Source organism: Vombatus ursinus, unplaced genomic scaffold (assembly GCF_900497805.2).
Source record: "Vombatus ursinus unplaced genomic scaffold, bare-nosed wombat genome assembly UNPS02014780.1, whole genome shotgun sequence".
Taxonomy (NCBI): Eukaryota; Metazoa; Chordata; class Mammalia; order Diprotodontia; family Vombatidae; genus Vombatus; species Vombatus ursinus.
This window is the reverse complement of record NW_020954558.1, coordinates 1,486,460-1,502,117: the sequence shown is the minus strand read 5'-3', so window position 1 is coordinate 1,502,117 and position 15,658 is coordinate 1,486,460. Positions and strand designations below refer to the sequence as shown.

Sequence of the window (15,658 nt, the reverse complement as noted above, 5' to 3'; positions counted from 1 at the left end):
GTGTGTGTGTGTGTGTGTGTGTGTGTGTGTGTGTGTGTGTGTGTGTGATAATTTAAGAAGAGAGAGTACTAACAACTATAGAAATCAGGAAAAGCCTCCAGGAGAAAGTGACATATTAGATGAGTTTTTAAAGGAGCGAGGGATTCTGTGATATAATAGAGATGAGGAGGAAGTGCATTTCAGACACGGAGGACAAGCCTGTGCCAAGGTATAGAGATTAAGATTTCATCTCTCAACTAGAAAACCAAATGTGATACCTTTTCCCAAGTACCAAAGGTAGGTCCTTCTATCACACAAATCTTATGGGGTTGTTGTAAGATTCTAGTGAGATGATACTGCCCATAAAGTGCTTTGTCAACATAAGATGGTTTATAAAGGTTACCTGCTACAGTTATCCTCAATAGCTTTCGTTTTATTCTTATGAAAGATAAAGAACCTGTGATTTTGTTTCTCTAGGCCCAAATCACCATGAAAGTTATCCAAGGATTATACAGTGGGGTGACCACAGTGGAATTAGACACCTTGGCTGCTGAAACGGCTGCAACCTTGACCACCAAGCACCCTGACTATGCCATCTTAGCAGCCAGGATTGCTGTTTCTAATTTGCATAAAGAAACAAAGAAAGTGTTCAGTGGTGAGTCTGAGTTGGAAAATTGAGAGAATTTAGCATTCTCTGAAAATGGAAGGGAACTGGTAAGAACTGATTGTGAATTAAAAAAAAGTTTTGTTTAGAAATATTAAAATTTATCATCTTGTTGCTAGTTCTCAATTCTTGATCTCTTCTTTTCCTCAGAAAGAAAAAAACCCTCAAAACCCCAAAGTGTCTTGAGAGTCTGTTAGCACTTAGAAGTTGTGGGGCTGCTAGAAGAAGGTGGAATAGATGGTGATTGGCAACTATTCACCAGCTTCCTTTTTACCTATCACCATCAATAAGAATTTCATTCTATTGTGGTTATTTAAAAATATGAAGAAACTGAAACAAAGGAAAACTATTTGACCAGTGTCGTAAGTTGGATCAAGTGAGTTTAGTGGTCCACAGGCCCTGAATTCCTAGGATATTGTCCAGGCCTTGAGTTATGCTCTCTTCCTTTTCTGTGGATCAGAATTCACATTTTAAGAGTGGCAATGTTTGGTATGACCAGTTTCTGAGAAAATCAGGCCAAGGTTCTGCTAAAAAATAAACTTCCATGACTAGAAGTTTATGAGGTTTTGGTAATAGGGGATAGTAAGATGAAGAAAAAAAACTAAGATATCTGGAGTTTTTAAATTGTTCCTTGCAAGGCTAAATTGCTGTTCTGATTTCTTTTTCTTTTTCTTTTTTTTTAGATGTGATGGAAGACCTTTATAACTATGTAAATCCTTCTAATGAAAGGCATTCTCCAATGGTGGCAAAATCAACCCTAGACATCGTCTTAGCCAATAAAGATGTAAGTGTCATACTTCTCATATGAAATTTTTTTTTGCAATATATGTTGTGTTGTTTATTGACTTGTTTACTTATTTGTTTACAGAGAGTAAATCAAGCATTTACCAGCAAACGGTGATTGATATATGGGACAGAGAATGCTCCCTAAAAAGGGGATGAGTTATACATTAATAGGTTTTGTTTTTTTTTTTTAAGGCAATTGGGGTTAAGTGACTTGCCCAGGGTCACACAGCTAGTAAGTGTCAAGTGTTTGGTCTGAGGCTGGATTTGAACTGAGGTCCTCCTGACTTCAGGGCCAGTGCTCTCTCCACTGCGCCACCTAGCTGCCCCCCGTTAATAGTATTTAAGAGAATGTATGTTAATAGTGCTATTACTTACACTGTCCTCCACAGGTAGATGTAAATACAATGGATTATATTATTGACAGCATTTGACATGTGTTTCAAAATGTTATATTAATGATGGAGAGGCAGAAAAGGGTCACGTTTGTATACTGTGTGTGTCACTTGGAATTAAGGCACTGTTCATCTTTTTAAAAATGATCTTATTCTTTGAGTTTCTTTTTTTTTTATATTACTCTCAGTTGAAATTTTAAGATCTTCTCCACCATCCTGTCTAGTTGCTTTCCTGTGCTCCAGTCCCCTTCCATAAATAAATTTGAAGCACTAGGAAGGGGGAAGATTGCATGGGTCTTGGTAACTCTTATGAATTACACTTAAATTCAACCCAACAAACATTTATTAAATGTCTACTATGTGCAGGGCACTGTGCTGGATATTGGGTATAGAAAAACGTGAATGATAGCCCCTGGCCTCAAGGAGCTTACATTCCAATGGAAAGTGGGGAGGCTTGGGGTGTATTTACATACATTTATGCATTTTACACATATTTGTACAAAGAAGTATAAGGAAAATTGAGGGAGATAATAATAATAATGAATTGGTAAGGTAAGGCTTGAGGTAAGAGGCATCACTTAAAGATTCTGAATGGTGGAGAGAAGAGTGAGTGAATTTTAAGCAAGGGATGGTCTGCAAACATGTATAAGGACTTATTTGCTTATCTGTAAAATGAGCAGATTGGACTAGATGATTTCTCAGGCTCCTTTGAGGTTTAAATCCCTCAAAAATATTACCTATGTAATGTATATTTGGGTTGATGATGAATTAAAAGCCAATTGTAAAGTTAACTTCAGATAAGAGTTATTACTGAGTACATACTAAGAGTCTCTTGTTATTTTTGTCTTAAAGCTAGTTCATTTCTAGCTATTTACCACATGTCCAATGCTACATTAAAGTTTTTGATCAAATTATATTTTGACCAAAAAATTTTAGTGCAAAATTGAGAATTGTTCCTGATTATTTTGTAGGGTGTAGAAAAAATTAGAAGAATAAGAAGTTAGGTCCTGATAGTAGTTTTGAATTTTTCAGCTATTTTTCAGCATATAAGATGAAGTAAACTTTTGTATATACTGCTTTACCAAATTTTAGGTAAACTTTTTTTTACTTGGGTAGATTTTTAGAGAAATCTGTGTTTTTAGAAATAATGGAATATACCTGACTAGATGTTTGTTTTTTTCTGTAGTTGGGTGAAACAATGTTTTTTTCTGTAGTTGGGTGAAACAAAATGGCTGATTTTTTGAAAAAGACTATTGGAGGAAATTTTTAGAGTCTTAAATTTATTCAGTAATCTAATTCTGAACTTCTTTCCCATTAGCGGCTCAACTCTGCCATTATTTATGATCGAGATTTCTCTTATAATTACTTTGGCTTTAAGGTAAGAAATGCTTTGAATTTACTTTATTCATATTTATTTATTGTGGGAGTGGGAATTGTTAAAAGGGGCTAAGTAAGGAATTAGCAGTAGGGAGATGGGGTGCAATTTGAGCTAGCTGGGCTTTTCTACCTTATTTGAGCTTTTTGCCTTTTCTCTTTAGCATTTTGGGTGGTTTGAGAGTAGTACTGGAGGATTCTTCAAAATTATCCTAAATTATAGCATACTTGTCATTCATTGACATTTGTACAGAGTGCCATACCCAGCTATTATTAATTATGAAATTTTTTTTCTAGAATTTTTATCACACAGTATTTTTTAAATCCAAAGTCTTAAAATGCCAACAGTTTAATAATAGGAGGGAATCCAGAATGAAACTAGACTTTATGCAGTACAGTCAGATATTTTTAAAGCAACTAGTATTTGCAATGTACCATGTTGTGGAGTGGGCAGTTAGGGGTGAAGTGGATAGAATTCTGGGTCCGGAGTCAGAAAGACTCATCTTCCTGAGTTCAAATCTGTCCTCAGACTCTTACTAGCTGTATGACCCTGGGCAAGTCACTTAACCGTGTTTGCCTCAGATTTTTCATCTTTAAAATGAGCTGGAGAAGGAAATGGCAAATCACTCCCGTATCTTTGCCAAGAAAATCCCACAAGGGATCATGAAGAGTCAGACACGACTGAAACGACTAAACAACAACATGTTGTGGAAAAGTCACTTGTAATTTATTTTCCTTTTAATAGTTAAAGTTTAAAAGAGTTGAAGCTTGCCTTACTGTGAATGTCTTTGTGTGTGGTACAAGGGAAAGAGTGTTGGACTGGGAGCCAGGAGACCTCAGTTCTAGTCGTGGCTTTGCCACTGACTGTTTTGTGACCTTTGGGAGATCACTTTGCATCTCTGGGTCTTAGTTTCCTCTGTAAGATGTAGATGTTGGTCTAGGACTCTAGGTGATCTCTCAGGTCCCTCCCAGCTGCAACATTCTGTGATGCCTCGGTTAAATTATAATCTGAATGACTTACGGTGTCTGCTTTGGCTTTTCTTCTAGACCTTAGAACGTTCCTATTTGTTGAAGATCAATGGAAAGGGTAAGAACTAAACACATTCTTGAGTGATTTGTTTTTTTTTTTCTGATATTGCAAAATGACCTATGTGCTCTTCAGCTTAAAAGGTCTATTTTCTAAATTCCAAATGTTATTTTTATACTTTAGGTTATGTATTTGAACAGTTGCCTTAGCTTTTCATTTTAAGTTCTTCTAATGACACTTTGGTTTTTCTTTTTTGACTTCAACATCTGTTCCAAACTTATTCTGGTGAGTTGTCATATCATATAAGAATTGCTTCTCTTTCTTATCTTTAGTGGCTGAACGTCCTCAGCACATGCTAATGAGAGTGTCTGTGGGGATTCACAAAGAGGATATTGATGCTGCTATTGAAACCTACAACCTTCTGTCTGAGAGGTGGTTTACTCATGCTTCCCCCACCCTCTTTAATGCGGGCACCAACCGTCCCCAGCTTTCCAGGTATGTTATATATCCCTGTTGACTTTCCTTAATGCTCTGGAAGTCTTTTGTCCTACAGAGACAAACCTTCGCCTAAACAAATTGGAATGGTTCTTCATAGCATTTTTCAAAATATGAGCAGTTCAGACAGTCACAATAAGATTTAGGTCTTGGATTTGTACCCTAAATGTTGGATTAGTGGCAGAATATCTGCCTTTATATTGAAGGGAACTCTTAGTTGAGCATTAAATAGCTAGAAGCATTTTTATAGAGTATTGGACTGAAGATTCTGCAGGCCCCCAAAAGAATTAGGTCTGGTCCTCAATGCTGAGGAGTTGTCATAGCTGCAGAAAAATATATTACTATTAAGATGTGACTTTTGGCCTAATGTTTCTGTTTCTTGGGCAAATAGTTAGGTATTTTATACCTTTTCAAGAGATGTGGGTCTGCTCTGCTGTGGATCATGTTGTTGACTGTCTTAATGCTTTCCTTCAATTACCCTTTGAAAAGGTAGACCATTTCCCAGGTATTGACAACAAGCCAGGTTAGTTTGATCTTGCATGCCAAGCATCAGATACAGCCTGTAGGCATAAAGGAAGTCGGAGAAGAAGGAGAGAAGAAATTCAAGCTACTTTGCCTTCTTTGTGTTCTGTGACTGTTGTGGTGGTTGGGGAAGGAACTAACTGTGATGTAAGTGGCTATAAGTCAGGAACACCTGAGTTCAAATCCTGCCTCTGACATTTAACCTCTCTGTGCTTCAGGGAGCTCCCTAGACTTGATATATCAAGTCATAGTTAGGCCTTTGTTCTTTGAGTGAGTCAGAACAAATGGAAATCTTTCACAGTAACAAAATCAAATCAAGAATCTTTTGAATTAAGCACTTACTGAGTGCCGTTTCAGTGCCCAGCACTATGCTAGATGTTGTGGAGAACAGATATTATGGAGGAATAGTCCCCAAACTGGAAGGAGATCAGTCAGATCTAGGTTCCCATGGGACCTGTTGCTTTGTAAAAGTAGAAGAATGTGTTCCTGCTTTTTTTTTTTTTTTTTTTTGCTTAATCATCTAGTTGAAGTAATTCTACTTAAGATCCAAAAAGGCACAATTGGAATAGGTCCTAAACAGGTATCAACACTTTAATTGAAGTGAGAGATATGTAAAGCTCTGATGAATGTAGGGAAAGAATGAAGGACATTTTGTGACGAGATGGGTGGGCAGGAGGGCAGAGGGTAGAGAGTTGGCAGAAGCCCTGAAGTATGATTGATCATGTTATATTCAGGAGAGAGTAAGAATCCTGGCCTGACTTGATGCAAGTGGGGGAATAGTTGGAAATAAGTCTATCAAGAGAGTAGGTGACTAGATTTAAGGAGAGTCGTGAAAACCAGAAGAGGATCTTGGGAGTGATGCAATAGGTAGCATTTGCTCCTTGAGCAGATAAAAGAACATGTGAAAATGCATTTTAGAAATACTAGTTTAGGGATATTGTGCAGAAATGGGTTGGCTGTGGAGACAATACTGTGTAGTACAAAGGACACTGAATTACCTTGTTGTTTGTCTTTCATTTTCAAAGATCAATGACATCCCAATGTTGGGGTAAAATAGGAGATGATGGGTGATGTCTTGACTCGTGTGTGAATTGGATTTAAGTAAGGCAGAGCTGGGCAAAGTTGTCAGCCTCACTTTTTCTTCCAGAGTCATTGAAGTCCAGCAGCAGGATAAAAGTCAAGGCGAATGTCTATGGTTCTGAATAAACGGGTGACTGGAACATTCCTCAGTCTCTTTCACCCTTAGTTTCTTCATCTGTAGAATGATGATAATATTTGTACTGCCTACTTTGCCAGATTGTTGTTAGGAAAGTGCTTTTTATTAATTCCTTAGAGTTGTGAGTTGTTATTAGATTGAGAATTTGTGAAGTTTTTTTGCCAACTAATGAGCAGAAGGAATTGGTACCTCAATTAGTTGGTAGTAGTAAATGGGGAGTGTCAGAAGACAATTTCTGGATTTATCTTTCAGGCTTTGTCATGCTAGTAAGTTCAGGGCTTAGGGTAGATAAAATCAGCTTTGAAGATTTTTAAAAAATTTTAATTTTTAAAATTTATTATTTTTATTTTATTTTAATTAATTTTAATTTTATTTATTTATTTTATTTTTAATTTAAAATTTTTTTATTGTTTTTGCTCTCATACTTAATAAACGTTACGGTCTTCTGAGAACACAGGTACACTCTGTCATTCTGCGTTGTCTTATCTCCGTATTATTTACTTTTACATGTTTGCTTTCTTGTAGTTGCTTCCTTCTGAGTATGAAAGATGATAGTATTGAAGGCATTTATGATACATTAAAGCAGTGTGCACTGATTTCCAAGTCAGCTGGTGGCATTGGAGTTGCTGTGAGTTGTATCAGAGCTACTGGAAGTTACATTGCTGGGGTGAGTGTCCGAAGTTTGACTTGAAGAAAAGTGTAATTTAGTGAAATTCTGGTGTGTGTAATATAAACCCGAAATAATAGGGCACTTGACCAAGAATCAAGGGGTCTGGGTCTAGTTCCATCTGTACTATATTGACTACTTGTGTGGTTTTGGGCCACTCCCTTTTCTTTGGGCCTCATTTTCCTTCTCTCTAAAATGAGGGAGTTGGAATAGATGATTTGTATGGTTCTTAGAGGCAGCTGGTGGCAAAGTGGATAGAGTGCAGGGCTTGGAGTCAGGAAGGCCTGAGTTCAAATCCAGCCTCAGACACTTAGGGAAATCACTTAACTTCTGTTTGCCTCAGTTTTCTCAACTGTAAATTGTGGATAATAGCTTCACCTACCTTGCAGGGTTATTGTGAGGATCAAATGAGATATTTGTAAAAAATACTTAGCACAGTGTGTGGCACATAGTAGGCACTTTGTAAATGTTTATTTCCTTCCCCTTCCCTCTCTTTCTACCTTTGACATCCTGTAGTATATTTTATAATGAAATTTTGATAAAGTGGTTCCCATCATTATATTGGTTCTCAGCAAAATTGAGAGTCATTCTTCATGAAATTTTCTACATGTTCAGTACTAGTGTTTTGTCCAGACTTTTTTTTTAAATGCCAACTTAATTGGAACTGATACCAATTTCAAACCTTAGTTCTCTGAACTGCAAGGAAAGACACATTTAGCTCTGAATTGTAAGAAAGAATGTTTTTTTTTCATTGTCAGTCAACTCTTCACCAACTGGTGGGACAGTGGATGGAGCACTGGGCCTCAAGTCAGAAAGACCTGAGTTCAAATCTGGCCTCAGACACTTACTGGCAGTGTGACCCTGGATGAGTCACTTCACTGTTGTTGGCCTCAGTTTTCTCATCTGTAAAATGGGGGAAACAACAGTACCTACCTCCTAGGTTAGTGTGAGAATCAAGTGAGATAATATTTGTCTTTTTTTTTTTTTTTTTTTAAAGTGCTTAGTACAGTGCCTGGCAAAATAGGCATTATAAATTCTTGTTACTTTTTTCCCCCCTTACACTCTCCCCACCAGAAAAGACGAAGGTCTTAGTACCAACTTTTACACATGGATAGACTCCTGTAAATGACAGCAGTGGGATGAGAAATGCTTTTCTTAACCACCTTTAGAGTCAAAGGTAAACTAGAAATACATTTTATGTTACTTGTTCTGGGGAAATCATTTTGCTATATGTTTTGATAAGTGCTGTATGACCTGATGATTTCATATAATGTAAGAGTGGAGCTGTTTATATACTCATCTTTTTCACTCTTTTCAGCATTGCCTTGTGGCAGAGTGGCCAGGTTAATTTGTGAGGCTCCCCCTAATCCATGGATTCAGCCAAAGGATACTTAAATTTCTCTGATCTGTCTTTTTCTCTTAGAACCAGTTCATTCATAGAATCATAAAATTTTGGAGCTGGAAGAGAGAGATCTTTAGAAGTGATCTGTTTTAACTCTCTAATTTTACAAATGAAAAAATTGAAGTCCATAGAGAGGAAGTGACTTGCCCAAGCTTATGAGTAGCAGAACCTATGATTTGCTTATTCAGTTATTTTTTGAGCACTCATTGGTATGTTTATATTTTGAATAAGAAAATGTAAAAAAAACAAACAAACCATCCCCCAATTGTTTCTTTAGCATACTACTTTTCTTACAGAAACTGAGATTCTCATGTAAAGCAGTTTTATATCAAGAGCTTTATATGTAGAATTAAAATTAGCCTTATTTGGTTTAGGGGCTCTTTTGATATAAAATTGGAATATTGCACTATGAAAAAGGCGTTGTGGAGTCATATTCTACCTTTCCTTGCGTTACTTATGCTGAGCAACTTTTTCAAGGAAGCGTTAAGAGATAGAAGAAAGTTGAAACTTGATGGATTAGTATCCAAGAACTGGGACCTAATTTGGTTTCTACTGGAGTCATTTGTTTTGTTTGGCCATCTTGCTCTTTCCTCTACTCCTCTGACAATTGAGCTGAGGATTTTTGTTTGTTTCTTTCAGACAAATGGCAATTCTAATGGGCTTGTTCCGATGCTTAGAGTGTACAACAATACAGCTCGCTATGTGGATCAAGGGGGTAACAAGGTATTCAGAATCAAAATTAAAGGTCAACGTCTGCTTTCAGTGAGGCAACTCACTTGTGTGCAGTTTCTTAATGTTAAGCCTTTTATGTTTTAGTTTATTTTTGCAGAGAGCTTTATAAAATAATAGCTGATAATCTTCATGTCTTTTTAAGTCTTGGCACTTTTTATAAAGTCTTTCATAAAGTTTAAAAAATCATTGTCAGAAAAAATTCATTGTCATTTTATGGATGGGGAGACTGAAATATAGAGAAGTTGAGGGAGCCAGTCAGTATAAAGTTAATACTTGTGTGTATATTCTGATTTGGTCTCCTGACCTGCAGTGCCCCTTGTGAGTGTTTAAATAATAATCATTTTTGATATATTGTCTAGTGGTGAGCTTGCTCCCTTCTGATTTGCTATTTTTAGTTCATAAAGCACTTGGCATCACAGGTTTCCCTTTTGTCCTCCCTTTTTCTGAAGGGAACAACTTTTCTGGTTAGAGTTAAGGAAGTAAATCCCTTCTCTGAACTTTACATATTTATTCATTTGGTGACATTGAAAGGGGAAAAAAAACTGATCTAGGAGTTATCTAGGTCTTATTGCTGGCTTCATCTCTAAGGATTAGAATTGTATCTTGCTCTCTGTGATGTCCATTCTTTTACCTATCTAGGTATAAATTTAAAGCATATGGTTGACTAATTGCATGCCTGGTCTGATATGTTATTGAAATTTGGCTACCCCATAGAAGAGCAAGCCATTTGACCACGCTGCTCAGTTTCCTCATATGTCAAATGGGAACAGTCCCTACTTTGCCTATCTCATAATATTTTGTAGTGAGGAACAAATGAGATGCAATGAATGTGAAAATGCTTTGGAAATAAAAATTCTTCTACAATTTTAAGGAATTGTTGCCTTTGGATTATTCTACTAGTTCTTAAAACAGCAATGATTTACCTTTTAGCGGCCAGGGGCATTTGCCATCTACTTGGAACCATGGCACTTAGACATCTTTGAATTCCTTGATCTGAAGAAGAACACTGGGAAGGAAGAGCAGCGAGCCAGGGATCTTTTTTTTGCCCTCTGGATCCCAGATCTCTTTATGAAGCGTGTGGAGAACAATCAGGTGAGTACTTTATACCAGATGTGGAGGTCAAGTAAGTGAATGACGTGAGTTAGCAAATTTCTCTTTTCTCTTGTTTTATCTAGTGCTTGTTGAGTGCTTACCTCCATGTGGCTCCATGTAAGATACTGGACATTGCAAGTTAGAAGATGTTGTGTCAGCCTTTTAGAGGTTTATTATCTAAAATAGATGATATTTGACATAAATAAAAAGGACTTTAAAGAAGAAACAGTATAAAAAAGACTGAGTCAGTGATAAAGAATTATTGCCACAGCCCATTTGTAGGACAAAGAATGAAAGAACTTCCTATCCCATACATTAGGACTTATGAGATGAAGTAGGTAACTAACATTCCCTTATAGGAGTTTTTTTTCCTCTTGTAGGACTGGTCTTTGATGTGTCCTAATGAGTGTCCTGGTCTGGATGATGTTTGGGGAGAAGAATTTGAGAAGTTATATGAAAGGTATGATAAAAGGAAAAAATAAAATATTCTCTTTTTTTGTTTTGTTTTTTTTTTAAGTGAGGTAATCAGGGTTAAGTGACTTGCCCAAGGTCACACAGCTAGTACATGTCAAGTGTTTGATGTGAGGCCAGATTTGAACTCAGGGCCGGTGCTCTATCCACTGCGCCACCTAGCTGCCCTAATAAAATATTCTTTAACCATATCTTTTTCCCTAGCACAGTGTCTTGTATATAGTAGCAGCTTAATAAATGTTGATTTACTGAGAATCTGGGCCTCATAGCCAAATTTCTGTAACATGTCAGGGAAGGCATATAATTCATTACTAAATTACTAAGCACCTTGATTTTTTTTTTCTTAGACTTGATAAATAGTGCTTTATTTTGTGTTTCTCTGATGTAACTATGACATAAAACTGTATTTTCCTGCTGTGTTTTTATGTTATCCCCTTCTAGACTGTAAGTACTTTAACAGTAGAGACTATCTGTTGGATAGATGGGTGAATGTTTATTACACAGGCTTAGATATAAATGGGCATTCAGCCTTTGTCATGGGTACCCCCATCCTGTTCTTTGTGTCTCTGGAAGCTTTTGTTGAATGTTTTGTTTTTATTTTTAAATTAAAGACAAGGTTTTCATTTTGCTCTGTCAGGTAATGAATTCTGGAAAATGTCTATTGTATCATCTATGGAGAATGCTTAGAGATCAAGCCTACTTTTGAAGGGTTAATTAACTGTAGGAGTAACTTTATATTAACTGTATTAGACAGTTTGAATACATTGAACTCTGTGTGCTGCCTACTGTGCTCTGTTAGTGCTCACAAGTCAAGAATGGGGTAACTTTAAAGGGATACTGACCAGCTTGGTGCCGCAGTGGATAGAGTGCTGGGCCTGGAGTCAGGAAGACTCCTCTTCCTGAGTTCAAATCTAGCTTCAGACACTTACTAGCTGTGTGACTCTGGGTAACTTCACTCTGTTTGCCTCAGTTTCCTCACCTATAAAATGAGTTGGAGAAGGAAATAGCAAACTGTTCCAGTGTCTTTGCCAAGTAAACTCCAAATGGGGTCATGAGGAGTCAGACATGACTGAAATGACTGAACAACAACAATAACAAGACCAGTACTAAACAGATCTATCTGTTGACAGGAAGGGAACCTAACTTTTTTTTTTCCTGGGATTTTCTTCTGATTCTGCTTTTTACTTGACCTCCACAGTTGGTACCTCACACTATAGGGGTCATGATACCTTCTGTATTGCCTAGTTGTTACTGCCAGTATTTTACCAAATTTCTCTTATTTTTAGAAGCTCAATGCTGTTTTGATTATACTAAGGGAAGGGAAGAGTTAAGTATCGAGTATGGTTAGATGGTTACTCTTGGAGTCAAGAAGACCTGGATTCTTATTCTGCCTCTGATATATACTAGCTATGTAGCAATGGTTAAGTCACTTAATTTTTCAGTGTGCCAAGCAACTCTCAAAGACTAAGTTATAGATAAATTGCTAATTTGCACAGGCAGAGGGAGTTTTTACAACCCAAATTCCTTATATCAATGAATTCACAGATCTAGAACACAAAAAGGAAGGGGGAAATGGAGGCATCCCTGCTGAACCAAGGATCAGCTGGGGCAGTAGTAGAGATTAAGAAAGAGGGGATATTGGCAAGTAAAGGTCATAATAAAGTAGAAACAAGAGGAAACTTGGAAACCCCGTGTGTTTGAGAGCTTTGAAAACTAGTTCCTTCCATCTTTGTAGTCTGTCTTCACAGGTTTTTGTTTTTTTTTTTTAAATTTTGGAGGTAATGGGGGTTAAGTGACTTGCTCAGGGTTACACAGCTAGCTAGTAAGTGTCTGAGGCCGGATTTGAACTCAAGTCCTCCTGACTCCAGGGCCAGTGCTCTATCCACTGCACCACCTAGCTGCCCCCATGTCTTCACAGTTCTTAAAGTAGAACTCTGTAATAGAATTGATTATTTAGAATAGTCTTTCTTTCCTCTAACTTGGTCCACATTGTCTTTAATAAAATTTTAGAACACTCAGGGTAACACTTTGGCTTTGCCTTTCAGTTATGAGAAGCAAGGTCGTGTCCGTAAAGTTGTAAAAGCCCAGCAGCTCTGGTATGCCATCATTGAATCTCAGACGGAGACAGGGACCCCTTACATGCTCTACAAAGACAGCTGTAATCGGAAAAGCAATCAGCAGAACCTGGGAACCATCAAATGCAGCAATTTGTGCACAGAGATAGTAGAGTATACTAGTAAAGATGAGGTGAGTGCAAGAGCGTAGTCCCCTTCAGTGTACAGTGAAATCTCTTGCTAACTTTGGTCTCCTCCTGAAGGATGGGAAGAGTGTTCAGCATTTTCTTATAAGTGGCATAGCACTGTTGTAGGTACAGAAAGGCTGAAAAAATGTAGGAGGCATAGTCCTCACCATAACTTAGTGATCTTTAAGTTTTTTGTGTACAATACTGACAAGATGGCTGGCGCAACACATTGAAGTCTCCAGCTCACACGTGTACTTAGTCTAGTGAGGGACAATCATGGCCAAAGGGGAACAAGAGCCGGGTAATAAGTTAAAGCACAGATCTGGATTAAACATAGTGAAATAGGGGAAGTAAAGCAATGTGATCTTGAGAAGGGGTTGTATTTCTTGGGCTTCAGTTTCTTTCTCTGTAAAATGAGGCATTTTACTAGATTATTTGATTTCTAGCATTGTTTTATTTATAGAGGGAGAAAAGCTCATGAAGTTTCAGAGATTGGAGGGGATGAGTTGTAAACTGGGCATACTACATCAGCTTACTTGGTGAAACCTTGACTGAGGAGAGAAGGAGAATAAATAAAGTGGGGCCTGATGAGGTGGGGAAGGGGATAAGCCCATAACTTAGCATTTAGGAATGCCAGGTTTGAGTGACATCAAAATGAAACAATGTGGAAGTTGATTCTTAATGAAGAATGTTAGCTTGGAGGGAGGAGACTTTGGAGATAGGAGGCCTGCAGGGCAGCTGCCTGCAAATGTCTACTTCTAAAATACTTGTTTATTTTTTGTTTTTATATTACCTTCATTTCCAAATATGTCCTTGTTCCTTCCCTGACCCAGTGAAGCCATTCCTTTATAACAGAGAATCAGAAAGAGAAGGGAAAAAATGGTAACTAGAAGGAAGAGAAATACATTTTCTCAACTCTTCTCTAGGCCCAAGTTTAGTCATTATAACTGCAACACATTAAGAGTGTGTGTGTGTGTGTGTGTGTGTGTGTGTGTGTGTGTGCGCCTGCATTTACATTGTTGTTTTCCTGGTTCTGGTGACTCCACTCTGCATCATTACATATGTCTTCCCATACTGTTTTTGAATTCTTCATGATCATCTTTTCTTATGGTACAATTGTACTCCATTGCTTTTATGTACCATTAAACCATGTATTTAACCATGCTGCTATCAATATTTCCTTGTGTATGGAACACTTTTCTTTCTATCTTTGAGCACCTTGGAGGGTGGTACCTTGCAGTGGACTCTGTGGGTCAAAGATGGACATTTTAGTTATTTTGTTAGTATAATTCCAAACTGCTTTCCAAAATGGTTGGAACAGTACTTTGCCACCAGCAATATATTAGTGTTTCTGTTTTCCTAACCCTTCTAACACTGACTTTCCATATTTTATTATCTTTCCAACAATTATCCACTTGTGAAATAACTAGATACTGTACTTAGTGAGAAATAGAGGAGAGGGCAGATCCTAAATTTCTAGAAACCAGAAAGATGATAGAGGAAAATTGGCATGAGTAAGAGAAGAAGTGGGATATACTATGGGTAAAAAAGAAGGATGTTGAAGCTAAGATTATAATCCGGAGATTTGAGCATAATATTCATTGACAGTTCTGAGGAAATTGAGACTGTGTATTTAACCTCAGTGGTATCTAACTTGTAATCACTTTGTATTCTAGGTTGCAGTCTGTAACTTGGCTTCTTTGGCCCTGAATATGTTTGTCACATTGGAGCACACATATGATTTCCAGAAACTGGCCGAGGTCACCAAAGTCATTGTTCGAAACTTAAATAAGATTATTGACATCAATTATTACCCAGTCCCAGAGGTATGATTAGTTAGATTTTTTTATTTAACCTTAGTAAGTGCTAGAGTCCAGGGACAAAGAAATTGATATTTCTGTGAGCAAATAGTTATTAGAGCCCTTGTACCTTATTGCAAATACATTTGATAAACTAATTTTTGTAATATGGGCTGCCCCAAAAGATATGTATTAGGATTCTCTTGACTGTTATTTGGTGGCCTGTTGCTATCAGAAGTATTTATATCCAGTACTATTTTGAGAAAACAATGTTCTTTGACTTTGTAAAGTTTTTTTGCTCTTTATTTCACTTTTACTAAATTGTGAAATTAACTTCATGCCTTATTGGAAAAACAACTGATCCTGTAGATTGTGGCTAGTAACAATTTGAAAGAAGTTATTACTTTTTTTAGCGTATACTACTTGGGAAAGGTTATTGGTTGACGATCTTTTCAGTTTCTGTTGAGAAAGGACAATATCGTGTGAGTGATAAAGACTAGAAATAGCTAACTGATCACCCTTGTTAAGGCTGTGTTCATCTGTAATGTGAAAAAAACTTATTAAACACACTTGGATTACTGAAGGATTTTGGTGTATAAGGACAGTGTGTGTCAGGCAGCATGCATTTGTAAAGTTATTGGACTCAGAGTTAGGAGATGGGAGTTCCTGGCTCTGATACTTTCTGACTGTGGGCAAATTGCTTGATCTCTCTGAACCTTAGTTTCTTCTTTTGTAAAATGCGGAGAGGGGTAACAATTTTTGTACTAAACGCTACCTCACAGGGTTGTTGTGAGGAAA

At 37.2% G+C, this 15,658-nt stretch overlaps 1 protein-coding gene across 1 annotated transcript in view; it reads left to right on the top strand.

Moving 5' to 3' along the window:
* Window positions 1-15,658, top strand: part of RRM1 (ribonucleotide reductase catalytic subunit M1) — a 38,700-nt gene that overhangs the window by 9,890 nt on the left and 13,152 nt on the right. Inside the window, exons 3-13 of the mRNA XM_027866315.1 lie at window positions 457-634; window positions 1,327-1,427; window positions 3,140-3,199; window positions 4,243-4,282; window positions 4,555-4,717; window positions 6,981-7,122; window positions 9,164-9,247; window positions 10,187-10,348; window positions 10,729-10,808; window positions 12,865-13,066; window positions 14,738-14,887. Of these exons, the coding sequence (XP_027722116.1) occupies window positions 457-634; window positions 1,327-1,427; window positions 3,140-3,199; window positions 4,243-4,282; window positions 4,555-4,717; window positions 6,981-7,122; window positions 9,164-9,247; window positions 10,187-10,348; window positions 10,729-10,808; window positions 12,865-13,066; window positions 14,738-14,887 (1,362 nt within the window). The remainder of the gene's footprint in view (window positions 1-456; window positions 635-1,326; window positions 1,428-3,139; window positions 3,200-4,242; window positions 4,283-4,554; window positions 4,718-6,980; window positions 7,123-9,163; window positions 9,248-10,186; window positions 10,349-10,728; window positions 10,809-12,864; window positions 13,067-14,737; window positions 14,888-15,658) is intronic.